This window comes from Perissodus microlepis, chromosome 15 (assembly GCF_051167445.1).
Source record: "Perissodus microlepis isolate ML-2025 ecotype Zambia chromosome 15, ASM5116744v1, whole genome shotgun sequence".
Lineage (NCBI taxonomy): Eukaryota > Metazoa > Chordata > Actinopteri > Cichliformes > Cichlidae > Perissodus > Perissodus microlepis.
Window position 1 is genome coordinate 10,941,846 of NC_140475.1, and position 18,973 is coordinate 10,960,818.

The 18,973-nt window shown below is 40.4% G+C and overlaps 1 protein-coding gene across 6 annotated transcripts in view; it reads right to left on the reverse strand.

The window, feature by feature from the left end:
* The window catches only part of sash1a (SAM and SH3 domain containing 1a), a 165,103-nt gene that overhangs the window by 45,564 nt on the left and 100,566 nt on the right, over window positions 1-18,973 (reverse strand). Inside the window, exon 1 of one of the 6 annotated variants that reach the window (XM_084954181.1) lies at window positions 3,142-3,765. The exons of 4 other annotated variants lie outside the window; for them this stretch is intronic. In XM_084954181.1, coding sequence (XP_084810307.1) covers window positions 3,142-3,249 — 108 coding nt within the window. In that variant the 5' untranslated portion in view covers window positions 3,250-3,765. Of the gene's footprint in view, window positions 1-3,141; window positions 3,766-18,973 lie in introns of those variants that run through there. One more of the 6 variants, XM_084954185.1, reaches the window with a different exon arrangement.

Below are 18,973 nucleotides of genomic sequence, written 5' to 3' on the forward strand. Positions count from 1 at the left end.
TCCTCAGGATATCCGTGGCTTGAGCAGAACAGTACTCTGCCATCGCAGCAGAGGAAACCTGCCAGATCTCTGAGTGACCTCAATAATGAGTCTGGTCAGGGAGGGGTAGCAAAGGAGAAGTGACCAGAGTTGGACTTGGCACCAATAGACTAAATCCAGCTATTATAGACTGTGTTGAGAACACTGTTGGCAAAGACAAACTGGCCCAGCTAACCATGCTTTAAGTGAAAGCAGACAACTGAAGGATATGCTGCCACTATGTATGAAATGCTATGTGGGAGGAAGCACCTAGGGGTCACATCATCTAGCCATATATTTCCCAGACAAAATCAATAATCACGTCTCAAGAGCAGAATCACATTCTTAGGTTTAAAGATGGAGCACTGTCTCCTACATAATCAGTTTTCCAAATGGACAAACTACCACCCACACTGTGTAAAACACCACAAAACTCCTTTCAAAGACAACAAGGACTCCCTGCAGGCAAATAAAATATTACCTCGGCTGTGGCTTCAGATGGCCTTTCAAGCAAAAAACAGAGGAGAAATTTCTGGAGAGAAGGAAAGAGGGAGTGACTGTCAGCTGTCCAGGTTAGTGAGCATACCTTCCTATACGGTGAGGGGGCACAATTTAAAGCTTGCCTTAGGCCACTGCATATCTGAAATCTCTGTTCTATCTCTCCTCTACATCAGCAGCAGTGAAGCAGCAGTTATTCCAGTTAAAGTCAAATCCCACAGGATATTTCCCAAATGGGATCCAATGAAAAGGAACTGAAATCTAGACCGCCTCCGTACAAATTCATAAAGCACATTTGTGTTTAAACTCAGATTAATTTAAAAGCTAGTAAAGAAGTTCTGTTCTGAGGGACCCCCCCATATCTCCAGACGTGGGGCGGGCCAAGCAGAAGCAAATTCCCTTTTCAGACATCTGTAAATCCAACCACTTAAAACAATTCACAGCTCCTACGCCACACTGTCCTAAACTGCCTTTGAGTTTTAATTACTTCAAGAGCTATTTACTGAGCTTAAACCACACATAAATGAATGGCTTTCTAAGGTATTCTTATTAAACACATTCCACCACACGTCACTGTGGATGGTTAACCTCAGAGACGGGAAAATATAAAGCAGATTGAAACAGCATTTGATTTACAGTTAAAGCATTATGAAAACCTATTTTCAAGGGACAAACACTTTGCTGTGGAGCATTTTGGTGTTTATCAGAATCAGAATCAGAATACTTTATTGATCCCTGGGGGAAATTATTTCTGAACGGTTGCTTAAAGTTTAAGAGTACTTTCCAAGTTTGGTATGTGTGCCGAAACATAAGGTAATCTGTGGAAGATGGAGAACAGTAACAAGTCTGACCAGATCTTTATCATGATGGAAAACTATCTCTAAGGAGGTATTTAGGCCTGTTTCCACGTGCAAAGACCAAAGATCAGGCACATGTGCAACAGTGAGCTAAGTTGGGTCAACAAGCTAAGACCAAATCCCAATTCAAAGAGCAAGCTCTCAAGCAAAACAAAAGGCATTGAAATCCATTGTGGGTTGGTTATATATAGCATCCATTTTGCTGAAGGAGAGCGCGGTGTTCATTGTGTTCAGAATCTCACGATGTGTTTAGAGATATGAGCGTGAGCAAAGTGTTAAGCTCAAGGTTCCCCGTGAAATGATTTAGTTAAATGTTAACAATTTAGAAATGTTTTCCAATACGTAAAGAAACACTGTAGTTAAGTGCAGCATTCTAAACAAGCAGAAACTGAATCATGTAAGCAAATTAAACAAAAGCAAAGAAATACTGGCCTGGAATGAAGGGACATTTCAGTTTAAGTTTGCAGAACAAACAAAGTAATATCTCATAGCCCTACGCGCCAGATGTTATGTTATGTTCGTTCTCTTCTTTCATCACGGTCGTTAAATCAGTTATGGACTTGCCGATTCTGCTAAAGACACTAGTTTTCAGAAGCTGGAGGAGGCCAATCTAATCCCATTCGTTCACATTTCTGAAATTTCTTGCGCAGCAAAATAGGAAAATAAGATGATCTAAAACTACAAACTAATATGGAAAAACACAGCAACAAAGCTGAGGTCAGTGACACTGGGTTGTTTCTTTGTTGTTCTTTTTCAGTGTCCTTCAGGCTGTTTCTTCATTAGATGGCCAACTACTTGGAATTCAAGGAAAAAAACAAAACAAAAAAACAACAACAATGTTGTCAAAAAAAGAAAAACTTTCCAAGGATAGAATTTTATTTTCACTGTTATCGTGTTTGAAGCAGTCTGGGGGAAAAAAAAAAGACTTCAAAATGATGGTAAAACATTGGAGTGTATGCAATGGACTTTAGCAAAACTTGTTGCTTTTCCCTGTATCCGTGATTCCATTCAAGGTGAAAAAACCAACAAAAGTGAGTGCAGCCTAGCAGACATATGCCTCCAGAGGCAATAAATCTAGATAAATTGCGTGGCTGGGAGCCAGGTCTAGTGTCAGCATTCTCCTTCCCCATATACACACAGTTCTGTACACCATACACACATCCTCAGTATCAGACCAAAGGGACTCCAGTGTCTATAGATAACAGATCTATTACATCCCATGTAGGCAGTAAAATAAAGAATGCATTGACAGCCACACACACAACATTGTTTCAGGAATTTGGTTTCCTCAACACAGAACAACTCTGAAGTGATAACGATTTCAAAGCATAAACCTGTAACATACACTAAACTTCACTTGAATGAGATAACAGCAGTTTACAAAGACAACAGGAATCTCAAAACTTCTTAAGATCTAGAGGACCCACCGGACCCGCGTATATAACCCATAAAGGGTAACTTTTCGGTGCATAACACACCACACTCTCAATCAACTCCTGTTTGCTTTGATGTCGGACTGACTTGGCTGTATGAGCTCATCATTGGCAGCCTAGAGCCAACTCCAGCAGAATACAAGGCTACACGCAGAGCACTGATGGATTTGGAACATGGGCCTGTTGGAGAGAGCTGATGCGTAATTTGCATACGCCTATAATTCGGCGAAACAAACACTCATTTCGCAATACAAGTGTTAAAGGAAACAATTTCAGTTAGTTGTGAGTCTGTGATGTCAACCAATTATCACGTCACCCCTCCCCCCCAAACTTACCAGCATCCCCATAACGTCCGACCACAGTTGGGAGAAACTGTCGGACGCAGCAGCGCTATCTGCCTGAGGCTCATCGGAAGGCGCACCGGTCCCCTGATCACCTTCCATAATGTTAGAAAACTTTGTTCAGAGTCACACCAGTACTTTGTAGCTTGCTTCCAAGCCCACAGGCAGGAACCTTAATCCCCAGCAGTAAACAAGATATCGGTGCCAAGGCTGTTTCACAGACAGTTGCCCTTGACGCACTGGTGAAATGCTCCAGCATTGCTTGGCACGATTTGAAGTTTAGTGCGCAAACTGCGTCCCGACATGTTTAGCAAAACTCCGAGAGAGAGACCAAAGGTAAAGAAAGTCGGCCTTGAATTATGTAAACCCACACCCGGTCATTCGTCTGAAAACTCAAGCGCGGTGTCCCCTGCTCCACAGTCTGCAATGCACGGATCCGGTGCCCCAGGGTATAAACCAAACCCCACAACTGTGGAAAAAGAAGTCGTCGAAATGGGGCAAAAGTTTCCGAAAAGTTCACAAAATCCCCCAGTAAGTGTCACAACACTTTCAACACTGCAACAGAGAGCACACTCAATCGTATTTCCATTAAAAATTCGAGTGAGAGAACGCCCGGAACACACAGCAAAGCCTCCAAACAAGGCGCCTCCCCCTCTCTTCACCCCTGCTCCTCTCACTCCCTCACTCTCCTTCCCCCTACACACCCCTCCCAGCATCAGGAGTACAATGTCCCGGAATTAGCGCACACTAGTGACTAATTATTCACATGATCGATACATTTTTCCCTCCAAATGAGTCTGTTGCATTTGATTGAGTAACTAACTTCACTGTAACCTTAAAACCAGACTTTGTTTAACCCTCCCCTCAAATTTCAATCATCTGCTAGTCACTGACAACTTTGCAATGCCCAGTTAATAATCATTTTTATCTGTCTATTGCTTTCTGTGAATAAATTCGAGGCTTTCTAAAATCTAGACTTTAGAGTTTTGCTAAAACTGAGTTCATTTAAGGGATTCTGTCACAGAAATCGCTTTAATCACACGCTGACATGCCTTCCACCAATACATCTCTGCAGCCTAGTGAATAGGGAACGTGAACAAAGCACATTCTCCACACAATTGTTAGAAAAACAAAAAAGCCTATGGGAAAAAAAATGTTTTTAAGAGGTTCATGCATGTGGTGCCCTATGCCCTCGTAAATCTGTACAAAACGCTGGACAATGACACCGAAACACAAGAGTTTTATTGAACCATAAGATTCTAACTTGATTTACATATAGTCCAACAGCTATGTGATTTTTTTTCTTTTTCTTTTTTTGTGCCGCAGATGCTATTTGAATAAAAGTGGGAGAGAGATACTTTATGCATAAGCATGAAATTCCACAGCTACCCTGTCTGATCAGCTGTTTGTTATGCTCTACCAGCAGGCAGGCTTCTCTTTTGTAATGAAGTCCTGAAACACTCTGGCTCTCCCTGTTGTTGTCAAGAGCATATTTTCTATGAGCAGCTACAGCTGCCAGAAATAACAGAAATTAAAAGAGTAAAATTGAAATTTTCAGTTCACACTAAGCTCCAATCCCTGTAGTTTCAAGTCAGCATAAAATGCTGCCTTAGCTGCTGTTTACCACATAACTCTGCCACACCAGGACAAATTTATTCAAAAGCAGCATAACCAAAGATGAGATAGCAGACAGAAAATTTGCCAACCCCACAATCTTTTGCGCAAACATGAAAACAGTTACACAATAATCCATAAAGCTGCAGTTTTGCTTCAAGAACTGCTGTCAATTATGCAAAGTGCAAAAGGCTCCCAGATTTTACTTTGTTTATAAGCTGTTTATTACACATCAGTAAGGCCTTCCCCAAACTGCAGTGTCTTCTTTTAATCATCATATCATTATCAAAAAACAGTTGAGACTGTGGTCCTTGAAAGTGAATAAAAGCAGCAGATACAAAAAAAGAGGATGTCAAGATGTTGATAAGCAGGTCATCTACTAACTGGAAGGTTGGCGGTTCAATTCCTGGCTCAGATAGCCTGCATGTTGAAGTATCCTTGGACTAGATACTAAACCACAAGTTGTCCGTGATGTATCCATCAGAGTTGGTGTGTGAATGTTCAGCAAAGAGCTTAGGCATGGAAAAAAGTAACTGTATGAATGTTTGTGTGAAAGGGTGAACGAGGCTTGTGATAAGAAAGCACTCTTGGTGCTCAAACTGAGTAGAAAAGTGATATATAAGTAGAGTCCATTCAAATCCACAGGATTAAGACTAAAGGTCTGTTACACAAAATTAAAAAGTAATCTGTGAAATGATTTCAGTCTAGACTAAAATGTTCTCCACAACACAGCACTGTTTGTGTAGTGCTCTTCTGGGGCTGTTAATTCCTTTACATACAATATCGCGGTTTTAAATTTGTGTCGGTGAGCAATGGCTTTGGATGAGTGGCAGCTGCTCAGTGTCCTGCTTACAGTCTAAACACACAGAACACACGTTCACACAAGAGCAGCTTTGTTGGACGACATGCTGAAAGTGCGGGGGTCTGCACTACTGACTCGTATTTGTAACCTTGGAGTGGCAGCAGCAGCAGCAGCAAGTGGCAGGACTACTAGTGTTTATAATGGCATTGCGTCATTGCTCTGCCCATCAGCTCTCCTTTGTTGCTACAGAATGCTAACTATGTTTGATTTGTAGGTGTGATTTCAGAGCACCACCCTGATTTCCCTATTATTTTCAGTTGGATTGAGCTCTTTGGAGTCGTGCCCTTAAACACACAGACACACAAGCGCACATATCGCTCAGTATGTACAAACACATGCTGGAACTCCCTTTACTCAAAGACAAGAAAGTGTGACCCCCACCTGGACTTGCTGCAAACAGAGGGGTCAAACTATTAATGAGAGGAGGGCATCTGTTGACTTATCAAACACTGCTGGTGTGTTGTCTCTGTGTGTAGCTGCCGAGTTTTACTCTTTTCACACTAACCACTATTCAAGGTGTCATGTTGCCAGACAAGAGGAAATAAAACTCACTTCGTAGATGCTAATTGCACATGTTAACAGTCTTTTCTCTCTCGACAAGCTCTTTGGAAAAGATTCAGAGTGAACATTTGGTCAGAAATGAGGATAAAATGTGTAGCATATGAACATGCAGAGGATACACCTGCAAGCAATTCACGGTGGAAATTTGTTGAGAGGAATGGAAGAATGTATTTGATGGTTCTCAAAATATATAGATGGCTCCGTCAGGAAAAGGGTGATGTCATGAACATAAATTGCTCAGATAGCATACTTTGAACAGACCTCTTGAAAGCCTTGGGGCTTGACTGTGATTGATAGGTGTCAATTGTTGTACTTATGTCGACATCTTCCCCGTCTTTCATCTGCCTTCTTTCATCTTTTCCCACGTTTTTATTCTCAGTAATAATCATTTTAATGTCTTATTAAACCTCATTTTAATATTATTTTCTGATCCTAGTGAATTGTGGGACAGTTGCACCGTCACTAGGAGGACATGGAGAGAGTGGAAGAATTTACATTACATTTAGATTCCTGAAACTCCGTTCTGCATGTGTGTGAGATTATTTGCTGATTGTTTGCTTATCAGCAGAAGCTGGTCAGGGCTAATAGTCTGACAACTAAAACACTGCCCAAAATGTTTACTTCCCAAATAAGAAATACCCATATTCGTGCTTTGTACTCTATAAACTGCCCAAATTACCTTCAATTAAAGCATGATTAGGGCTTAGAACTGGACATTATGATGAGAATGGGACCAATACTGCTAAAAAAGTTCCACTTTCTGGAAAGAGAATCATGTGTCCTGCAGCTATCAATACAGGCATGAATTGAGAGTCTCATATACAAAAGTTCTCATTCGCCATGGTAGACAGCATGTCAAAACAAACTCACAGGAGATGAGAGGAATCATTGCGACTCGGCTGAAAGTACGTAACTGTAATAAGTACCGAACTGCTGAAAAGTCGAGGTTAAGATAGGTCATCGCTTTTTCACTTTCAACACCGAGTTGTTAGGATTCCTCAGTGGAGTGATGAAGAGAGGAATAAGGGATGGAGACGGCAGCTCTAAGGAAGGAATGAAGATAGACAAAAAAAGAATGCATATCATGTTAAAGCAAAGCAGGGCTGGACCTCCGCTGATAGTGAGTGTGACCCTTCCTGGAGGTCACCAGACCTCGGGGCTTTAAAAATAGCTCCACAGGGAGTCACAAACCCCACTGGCAGGGTGGGGACAGATGTTCATAAATATGGTGGAAAGACATTAAGGCCACCATACTTGAGTGATGCCACAGATGACAAAATAATAATTACATGTATATTCTGTTAGATCAAAAAGAATATGATTACTCAGTTTACAGTTTTCATCTTTTCAGGATTAAAGGTACAAATCAGTAAAAGTCCGGTGACATTTTGTTAGTTTTGCCCTTCTAAAACAGGATGGAACGCATAAAAATCAGCTCTTCATAAAGCAATTAGTGGAGCCGACAGGATGACATCCAGTCCTGCTATACGAGCATGACGTGACTCATCATCACCTCTTCTCACCCCGCACTGCTATATTTTCCTCCTTTGTTCAAGTTAACGTATTTAAGTTTACACTCAAAGCTAATTGGATCCAAAGTCTTGAACCTTTATCCCTTAGCTCTCAGGCTGCTTTCTCTTGATAAGTAATTGGGATCAAGATTTTCGCATCATTAATTCTTCTGAGTCGATGGGTCAAAGGCCTGACAGTCCCTTGGCATTTTCTGTGAGCTGTTCAGAATGTGAACGTTTGCCTTTCCTATTTATCAGTGTGTGTGTGCATATACATGCATGCTTATGTGCATTTCAATGTACAAAAAAAATGTGTGCGTGAGATGAACAGAGAGGCAGGCCAGCCCCAGTGTGCTTCACATGCGTGTGAGAGTTATCATGCAGACATGCGATAACTCCCACACAGACCCAATTAGCATGACAACTAATTACTGTTTCCTTGGTCCCCTCCCTCAGCTAAGCTAACTCATTAAATTAAATCAACACTCTGGTCTGAAAACAATGCTTTGAGGGAGTAATAATGATCGCCTGCCACTTGCTATTTATGCGTTCTAGGTATTACTTTTCATAGGGCGGTCAACCATAACACTGGAGTCTTTTGAAAGCTGAGAAAATGTTAGCTTCAAATATCAACACAGGAATTACCTCTGGGCTAGAGTGAGGCAGAAAGCAGAAAGAAAGAGGACGACAGCTGAGAGTGTGTGAAATAAGCACACCGAGTGATATGCATGGGCAACAGGGAGAATACTGAGAACAACAACAAACAGATATAGAAAAAAAAGGAGATGGTCTGCCTGGGGTATGAGGCGCATGTGATAACCAGCTGTGCATAGCATTGTGCACACTGGAAAAAAAAAAACTTCTCAGAAGGCTCATACAGTGTCTGGTATGTCAGTAAAAACAGTCTGGATAGTGCTGTCAAAAAATGCCAACTCTATACACACAGATCCTACTGGATAATATTATATGCGTTAATGAGATGCAGGAATTCAGGGAAAAGGAGAAAGTTTGTGTCACTGAGATGTAGAAAGAAGAAAAAGTCTGGAATGAAGCAGGAAGTTCTCAGTGTTACAACATGACCTTCTAACACTGTTGATAAAAAAGGAAAAAAAGACAAAGCATTTTCTTTGGAATCGCTCTTGGTGCTCATTTTGCCCCCTCCTCATGTTTCATTTAAGGGAATTAAGTTGTAAGACTCTTGTGTTTGTTGGCCGCCACTTAAGCATGCATACCACTGAAAATGTCTACACAATAAATAATATCTCCGATGGCCACATGCATATTCGAGTAGCATTCGCAAGTCTTCATCCATGCTTTCAGTAATGCACTTGCAATTGCAGGCCCCTTTATTGTGCTTTGTGTAATATAAAAACAAAGCATATTTCCGCTAAGCCCCGGATTCCCACATTCTCCATGCAGTGCAAGCCTCTGTGGCCATGTGGTAGCTGATTAAGTTACGCCATTGTGCGTGTGTGACTGAGATTCCAGCGCGTTTTAATCAGGCCCGACTGAAAGGACAGATGTTGTTTTTGATGTGAGCGAATTCCAAAAGGTACGAGCAGCACAGAGCAGCCGGTGTTTAGCGTGCGTGAGCTTAGTGATCATTTGGATGTATGTATGCGGGAAAGACTAAAGGCCATGGAAGAAGAGTGTGCTGCATCTGTGTCAAAATGGTGTCCGCAGGAGTGCTGGGAAAAAAGTAAGCTAGCTTGTTTGAGTCCACGGGTGCAGGTGGAGGCGACGGGCTGGTCTCGCTAGAGATGGAGGTGATGAAGCTCGGCCGGCAGCTGCGTCGGTGTCAGGGTGGCACTGCCAGGCTGACTGCTAATGTCCAGTGAGTCATCTCACTCTGTGTACTGGGGGTCTGCACTAGATGCACTGCGACAGGCTAGTTTTAGAGAATGGGAGAAATCCAGAACTGAACACATAAAGTCCCACAAAAGAAATTATACTTGTGCTGACATATCACTATGCAAATATATACATGTACACAAATGATTAAAATTAAATAACTTTAGAATATATTCTAGGAAGGTGTTTAAGAATAAACCTTTTCAGCAAATATTTTCATCAGTACAGTTTTATAATAAATTATACTGGACTGATACGAGTACAGCCACAGGGTGTTATTCACTGTCTACATGGATGCTTGTTAACTGTTATCTGGACAGCAACTACTTTAACGTCTATAATGTGTGGACATGTTTCCTTAAATATAAATATTTTAACATGATTTTTTGAAATTTAATTCCTCACATTTGTTAGATTTATTAAAACTTAAAAAAAAACAAAAAACTTTCACCCTCTTCATATTCTTCCATGTGCCTTTAGGTGAGAGTGAATATGGGACATAGTGGGTCCCCCTGCTGTTGTCTTATATATTTACAAGCCACAGTGCGCATGCCCTCCTCACCCTCTCCTCCATGCAAGACACTGGACTCTTAAATGCTCTTGCACATATTTTCATGTCAAATCAGCCAGGCTGCCATATGTTAGCCTCAAAGCTAGATACAGTAAAAATAGGCTTGGCCCCCCAATGTTATTAATGACCATGTGTGCTGTGAACACGCTGCATAATTATCCCCTGCAGTTTCATCCAAAGATCAGTTTTATAGTACTGGCTTCAGGTTTATGGGACTCAAATACACACTGAGGAGCAGAGGCATGCATGCACACTGAAGCTTACGCAACCAGAGAGGGGAAACGATAACATAGCTTTTCCTTTACTATACAAATCCAAATGCTAACAAGACAGTAGCCAGTGGGGCTCAATAAAGATTTCATGGGTCTGTCTCTGCTGTGTTTCTCTGCCCAAGTACTCTCACCTGTTGTTGCATCTGATGTTAGCGAGGATTTAAAGACCACAGAAAGAACAAATATTTGTCCAACATTCAATTACTGAGCACTGCCTGCAGTGAAATAGATACTTCTTTAAAATCTGGGCTGTAAAAACTAGGTGTGTATTATTTAGAGAGCCCATTTCATGGACCTTTTTCACAGCAACCACTCTGACATGAATTAGGGGAGATGGGAGTTACAAATGAAGGTTCAGGTCCATTTAGATGTGAGCCTTCATTAATGTGACTGGTAATTCTTGCGTTTAGTGAGTATTTCATGGCAAAGCAGCTGATGTGAAAAAGGCCTGTTCGTGGGAACTAGAAGACAGAACATTCAGGTCCTACAGGAGCACAGAGAGAGACAGCGCTTTTATGTGTATGGCGCGGAGAAGAGTTCCTGTTCTAGAGATGCCACATTATCCCTGGCACGCACGCACACACACACACACACACACACACACACACACACACACACTGTACAGACACAGCGCACTAACTGTCAAAATAAGAAGCAGCACGCAATCTGCAAATCAAATCTAAAATACCTCAAGCCCAGATTTATCATCTTTTCAGTTAGCTATGCATCACAAGCATTTACAGCTTCCTTCACTATCCCTGTAGATTTATATCACTTTGCAAGCAGCAAACAGAGATGGCTGACATTTGGTTATGTATTAGATGTTATAATAACTTGTTAGTCAGCCAGCTCCAGGCTGCTGTGGTACACCCTTCTGTAATTACTGTCAGCATTCACGCAGCCATCATATATCTCACACGCACACAACCCGCAGCATACGATCTGTCACACATATTTGGCCATTTGCACATTAAAGGAAAATAAACAGCCATGTTGAAATACATGCTGACTCGCACTGGTGGATGGATATCAAAACCTCAGCACAGAGTGCTTTTCAACACAAACATGTGCCCTAATGCTCTCTGCTGTTAAAGTCTTACTGGTAAAGATATTGGTATGCACTCGGCCAGTACCACAGTTGAATATTTTCCCAAAACTATTATTCATTTCAGGAGTCAAAAACGGAAAAAAAAAAAAAATAATAATTTTTTGTTCCCTCGCTTGTGTGACAAAACCTTTCTCTATTTAAACAGAGATAATGGGATTTAAAACCTCTGTTGAAGAACTGCTTTGCTCACAATGTGATTCATTTTCTTTCAAACTGAATAATTCAACTATAAACACTTTATTACCACATTTATTTCTCAGTGTTAAATCACAAATTCTCTGGTGGGGCCTCTAATCAATAAACTACATAGAAATACATTTTTAGATTCTTCTTGCTAATAAGATAGACATGAAATCTGAGAAAAGGAGAACAAAACTACTGTTTAATAATAGATTAAATTACAGATGGGCAACAAATTAAAAACCTTAAGCTTCAAAGCCCACAGTCTATTGGCTCTGTTAAGTTAAGCAGGGCTTTGCCGGTATGGTTTGGATCCATTTGTCCCCTTAAACAAAAGGATTGAAGGAAAGCTTCTCTACCCAGATGACAATGTCCACATTCATAGAGCTTAACTAGTAAGTGAATAGTTTTGTAAAATGAAAGTGATGTGAATAAGATGCTGTGGCTTTTTGCAGTCCCCCTGGTCTCCATGGATACTGAACACCTTCTGGAGATTTGGACGGTGCTCTCCGCTACCATAATCAAAACACCAAATGAGGGGATATGTTTTGAAAGAATGGAGTTAAGAGTTTCCGAAATTTGGAGAGTCGGTTCCACGGCCACTGAAGCCGTTGTCGCATTGTGGCTCAACACCTTAAAGTGACTTGGTAGATGTTTTTCCATTAATTTCAATGTTTCGTTAAGTGACCACAAACTAATAATCTACTAGTGTGAAAAGTTATAAACCGTGGCCTCTGTTCTTCAGAGTAAATGTGTAATTCTGTACACCTCACTTTGCTTTCCACATTTAACTGTGGTCTGACAGCATGTACAGTATGTGGATTGGTTAGAGCACATTACATAAGACATCCCCACTGACACCAGCGGCTAGTTCGGTTAGCAGTCTATACTTCACCACAGCGCTTTCACATTTCCTTTCCAATATTTTCTTAGTCCTACTTGTCGTTTGTCTTTCCACTGTCCATTTATATTTCCTTATGCATCCTGGTGGGACATCGAGTTTTATGCTTGCACATGTATGTGTTTCAAGCAACCGGTATCTCAAATAAAGAGACTTAACGGCTGACATAAACATCAACATTTTTGTGTAGATGCACTTTGACGTTTAATATAATAATCACAATTTGAGCAACATAATTACATTTTCTTAAGAAACAGCATAGTTGATTGTCAAGCAGGATAATCACTATGCCACTGTTTAAAAAAAAAGAGAGAAAAAAAGACTTCTCTTTGTCTGAGAGTAACATGTAGTAGTTTCAATCCGTCTCTGTCTGTCTGGCTGTCTACTCAAAACTCAACCACACAACACACAAACATAATGCAAACTCAGCTCAACCACTGCAGCCCTCCACTTTCACAGGAATTTCCCCCTATTTCAGCCCAGAGGATCCTGCTTACACCGACAAAATATGAACCCAGTGGCAGCATTGAGCCACAAAAAACACAAAACAAAACATGTATATTTTCCCAATGACTTAAAGGGGTTCACATGGTGATGTACAAAGCACTGGTCAAACTTGTGGATTTTGCTGTCAAGCAAGTACTTTCAATGCTCACAGACACAGTTTTCCTGTTCTCAGTAATCTGCTTCTGTTCAGTAAAGCCTTTAGTTTCAAAAGTGTAAAGCGATGTGTGTGTTTTTAACCATTTTTTTAAAGTATATGAATGGACTTCACTGGATGTAACATTAAGGATGCCTCTATACAAGTGTTGATATCATAAATACGTTTTTGTTATAGAAACATACAGATACCTTTAGTACGTTTTTGAAATCCATCGCCAAATACTTCCAATTAAAAACGGGGCGTCTACAAAAATCTTTAGGAAAAATTGACAAATCTCAATTTCACCTCTATACTTTCACCTTGCCGACAAACATGCCAACATCCGAGCCACCTTCCCATCTTTGTGTATACCGCATAGAGATGCATGGCAGGAATTAGTTCTTTTCAACATCCCCTAAAACTTGCAAAATGTCCTAAATGTTATGATGTCAAAAATAATTTCTTAAATAAAATACTGGAACTAGCAAAATGTTTAAATATTTTATCATAAATAAGTAAGTACTGTTTTTAAATCCCCTCTATAAGCATAATTATTCCATAAATCACTACAATCAATTAATTGAAAAACACAACAATCACCTTTGCTGCCTATCTGAATTTTTTTTAACCACATTTTTGTTCTGTGGCTGCCTCATTGAAACAAAACCTCTGAGATGGTAAAGTGACTTAGGTTACCATAGTGATGGCCCGATGTTTGGCAAACCTGTGTTGATGCTCGTTTCGACCTGACGAGACCTCATTATGGGCTGGTGGGGAGTCCTGTCTGAAATCTCTGGCCCAGACGGTCACTCAGACCTAATTAAACACACCTTTCTAAATCGGACTCGATTCCTTCGTCACTCTCCGTTATCCACGTCCCTGCAGATCTAATCAGCGTGCAACCTGCCAACTTACAAACACAAACAACGAGAACAAAAACCCCACGTCCACGGTAATAAATGACACAAACGGAACAGTCGGTGGTCATTAGCTTTGTGGCTTAAATGGTTGTCCTTCCTGTCTGGGTTAGAGGCCAGCCAATGCACCAGTAAAAAGGCCTGCTCCTTTGCCCACTCTCCCTTCTGGAAGAGTGAATCTTCTCTGAAGCCAACACAACTCAGCAGGACCAGAAGCAGGATAAAGGTTAAGAACCCCATGGAGATAAAATTCATGTCAGTTAAAGTAGAGGTTTGGCTACAGATTAATTTGCCTCAAGTAAAGACATGTTTCTAATAATAGTTGCTGCTTTTGAATAGATAGTAGGTTTCCTTACTGATAAGTAAAAGATGCTATAAAAAGAAACAGGCAATCCAAAAATGGGACAGTTATTAGTTTTTAAGTGGTTTTGTTATTAATAATATTTTCACTATTTTTATTATCACCAAAAAATGTTTCCTGTAAAGGTGCCATGATCAAACTTGGCCCATATTTGCGGAAAAGGGGGTAAAAAAAAAGAAGAAAAACAAAACCCTGGTCAATCTAGTAGGTTTCAAAATATATAGAAGCAAGATAAAGAATCTGGCAAGGCACTGATGGTCAGAGGGATGAGATCCCCGGGGGACATCCAAACACACACATATATGCGCTCACAGGAGGCCCGAGTTGGCAAAGACATTTTGTGCCGCAGGGTTTGGTTCTGAGCCCATGCTGGCTAAAAAGAGATCCATACCCTGTGGCGCTTACCTGGCATTTAGCCGAGACCACTCTTTGATTATACAGAATTTTATTTCTTGCACCGTGTTGCCAGTTTCTAGAACATTTAAACAAAACAAAACATACCAACCATACCATAACAAAACAAAACTTCATACCACTCTGTTTTTGATCAGTTGTATAAACCTAGAAGCAGTTCGATATAAAAATGGACACACCAAGAGGCAAATGACATGAAATATCATAACCAAATCCTAATCCAAAGGCACACACATGTGAGCACATATGCTCAAACAGTGACACCTCAGTTTTAATTATTTTCTCTGCCTTGCTTTCCTTATACACACACTTTTTCCTCTTCGTGTCAAAGCCTGGAATATATTGAAGGACAGCTGCAAGATGATCTGATCCAGATGATCTCAAAGGAGAAACCCCCCAAAACATAAGCACACATGGTCTATAAAGCACAGACCTGACGTGAGCAAAAGGAAAAAAAGAAAAAGTAAAGACGATGGCTTAGAAACTTATGTTGTTTTTTTCCTTTAATTTGTCATCTGGCTCATTTTGTCTTGTGACCACAGATAAATAAATACCAACTTCATTCAGGTAATTCACATGTCACTATAATTAGAAATAAATGAGCCATGTTGAGGTATCTCTGTTCTCCAGGTACCACAGAGTAAATTGCCGACTGGCTCTTGTATACCTCACCCTGCTCTCTAGATTCAACTGTGGTCTGAAAACATGTAGTGCATGTGGATTGGTCAGAGCACATTAAGCACTCCTACTGACATCAAGAGCCTTGACCACAGCTAATTTAACTCCTTTGATTTCCTTCTTAGTTGCATGTGATTCCTACCACCGTCCTCTGACAATTTATATCGCTTTATGGCATCACATTTACACATATACATCTATGTGTTGTCTGAAAAAAAACAAACAAAAAAGAGCATAACTTAACATTTAGGTAACAAAATCACTTCTTATTTTGGACTTAATTGCTGTGTGTTTCAGTCTGTGAAATATATTTCGCGTGAATGGCTGTATGTGATGCCCCCAAACCTGCATACATCCTACTGCATTAATGGTGCCTTCACAGATGGGCAAGTCACCAATGCCATGTGTGTGAATGCACCTCCATGTCAACACAGATGCTGTACAAGCTGGATGGTCCCTCTCCTGTTTCGGCACTATTGTACAGATATTATTATTTCAACTAGTTTAAAATTGTAATTACACAGTTGGTTTCATAAAAGACTGGGAGATAAAACACACACACAGAGAAACGTAAACCTTTTCTAACCTTAAAATGTGGGGCATCAAATTTAAAATGAGCATATACTTATTTTATTTAGCATTAAAGTTTGATATGTTGTGTTTGAAATTCAGTAAATATGGGGTAGAATGTACAGCACAGCAAACAACCTACTAAATACATTTCATTTATTATGATACAAAATATAAGTATAATGAAATGCAAGGTTTTTCCACTAATTACCAAATTAAGAGGGCACCAAATAATATAACAACATACATATGTACCTGGTGACAAAACATTTACTTTAGTTACTGAGATAAACAATTTAAGCATGCATGGTACTTACACTATATGGGTGTTAAATATCTAAAGGAACAAATTTACTCACAGAAACAGGAAAAGAAGGAAAAGATCTCCAAGGATAAAATCAGAAGTGCCCAAGACTGCACTTTACTTTAACTGGAGCTGGAACAAAGTCTGCTTCGATTTTCTCCAACGTTTAGCTCAGTCATAACCTCAGCTAGACGTCTGATTCAGTCTGTTTATGCACGCAAATGACTGGCATTAGAAACCCATGGACATGTGGTGGAAACATGTTTACAGCTGTGGCCTCGGTTTGGGCTATGATGTAATGGCAAAGAGAAAGGTGGGGAAAAGTTTGCCTTTGTCCGTGACTTGAAAATAGGGAAGTTTTTGGTAAACCATGATGAGAGCAAACGATTTAAATAGGAACGTAAATAGAAAACATTGATTGAGAAGTGGATAGAACAAAACGGGGAGGTTATTGTTTCATGGGTCCAGGGGGTAGGAAGGACCAGGGTAGGACAACACACAGCTGGAGCAACAGCTCCCCCTGGGGCAAAGCACTGATAATGCTTTAGAATTTCTAGGTCAAGTTACGTTGAGCCATACAATTAGCCATGAGAATAAACCACTGAGAACTGAATAACATCTCAATATATTCCATGTTCTCCTGGGAAAGCTTGGGCTCTGGCATTCAAGTGTCTATTATTTTCACATGTTCAGTTCAATTCAATTTTATTTATACAGGGCCAAATCACAACAACAGTTGCCTTAAGGCGCTTTATATTGTAAGGTAAAGAACCTACATAATAGGTTAATAATAATACAAGGAAAACAGAGAAAACTCCAACAATCATATGACTCCCTGTGAGCACGCGCTTTGGCGATAGCAGGAAGGAAAAACTCCCTTTTAACAGGAACCTCAAGTGGAAGAACCAGGGGGGAAATCAAAGGCTCTACCTCCCATTCTACTTTTAAATACTCTAGAAACAACAAATAAGTTCACAGTCTGAAAGTGAAGAGCTCTAATGGGGTGAAATGGCACTATAAGGTCATTAAGATAAGATTGGGCCTGATTATTCAAGACCTTGTATGTGAGGAGCAGGATTTTAAATTTGATTCTGGATTTAACAGGGAGCCCGTGAAAAGAAGCCAATAAAGGAGAAATGTACGCTCTCTACAGCACCATGTCAGTGCATGTCCCCTAAAGCACTGACATGGACTAAAAATGTAGATGCTGACTGTAGATGTGAATCTAAACTAGCATCTGCATGATGTGTTGGGCCAAGCCCTGTCCATAGAAGCCCCACCCGGAACCCACAGGACCCAAGGCATCCAGTGCCAGCGTCCTATGCCAGATCCCACAAAAGGCCCCATACCCCAAAGGGTAGGCTGTTTTGACAGCATACAAGGCAAGTACACGATATTTGTAGTTTCTGCACATCATAAGTTCAAAATAATAGCGCCTAATTTTTTTGTGGAAACTGGGTTGTACTGATTTATACTTTCCTCTGTTCTCGCCACACTCTCAACATACTGTTTTATGCATTTACCAGCCAGCAGCCATTACACACCCACCTTCGAATGACACATCAATCAAGGCAAACGCAAACACGATAAATAATTCACCCATTGATTCATTAGTGGCAGTTGATCCCTCGATGTTTCATAGTTCACAACTCATTCACACACGAACAGGTTCATGAGCACACGTGTGCTTGCAAATGAGTACAGGCACCGTGTACTTGGCTTAGAAAACACACACACACACACACACACACACACACAAAAACACACACACAGTATGCAGTTCACGAATGCGGTTGGTACTCTTGTGATCATTTTTCCATTCATGCCTGGTAACACAGCTGTCCTAGGAAGAGGCAACCATTCATTTATGAACTGACTGTTGCTTGAATCAAGAGCAAAGCCTGGACTGTAGTTCAGCAATCTGGACAGAAAACCACTCTGGAGGGAGGGCGCAAGCTGTGTTCACATGCTAGATGTCACCGCAGTGATGCAGCTGGTGTTTTTAAAAGCAGGAGGACGTAATGGGTTTAAATATCCGATAACAATATGTGTACGCCAACAACGGCCCACAACATAGGCATAGATGATGAGGTTACTACCACTAAAAAAAAGGCAATGGGATGCGTGCAGGTCTCAAACTAAGGTTCATCAGTATAACTACTAGGTTTACTTACAGGAAATGCTTTCATTATTATTTAAATTACAGCACACAAAACTGATCTTTTCAAAACACTCTCACAAATGCATGGAAAATCTGCATTGCATACACTAAATAATGCTCTCTGGTATTTATTTTACACATTAGTACTACCAAAATTCACTAAAATTTAGCAAGAGTCATCAAGCATGGATTGGATAGACATGCAAAGAATGTTTGCTGCACATGTAAAAAAAAAAAAAAAAAAGTTACATTTGAGTTGGAATATTTTTCTTGTTACCAACGTTAAATAAACATAAAATCACGAAAACAAAGTTGCCAAGTAGAAAGTCTCGTGCAATTTTTGATAT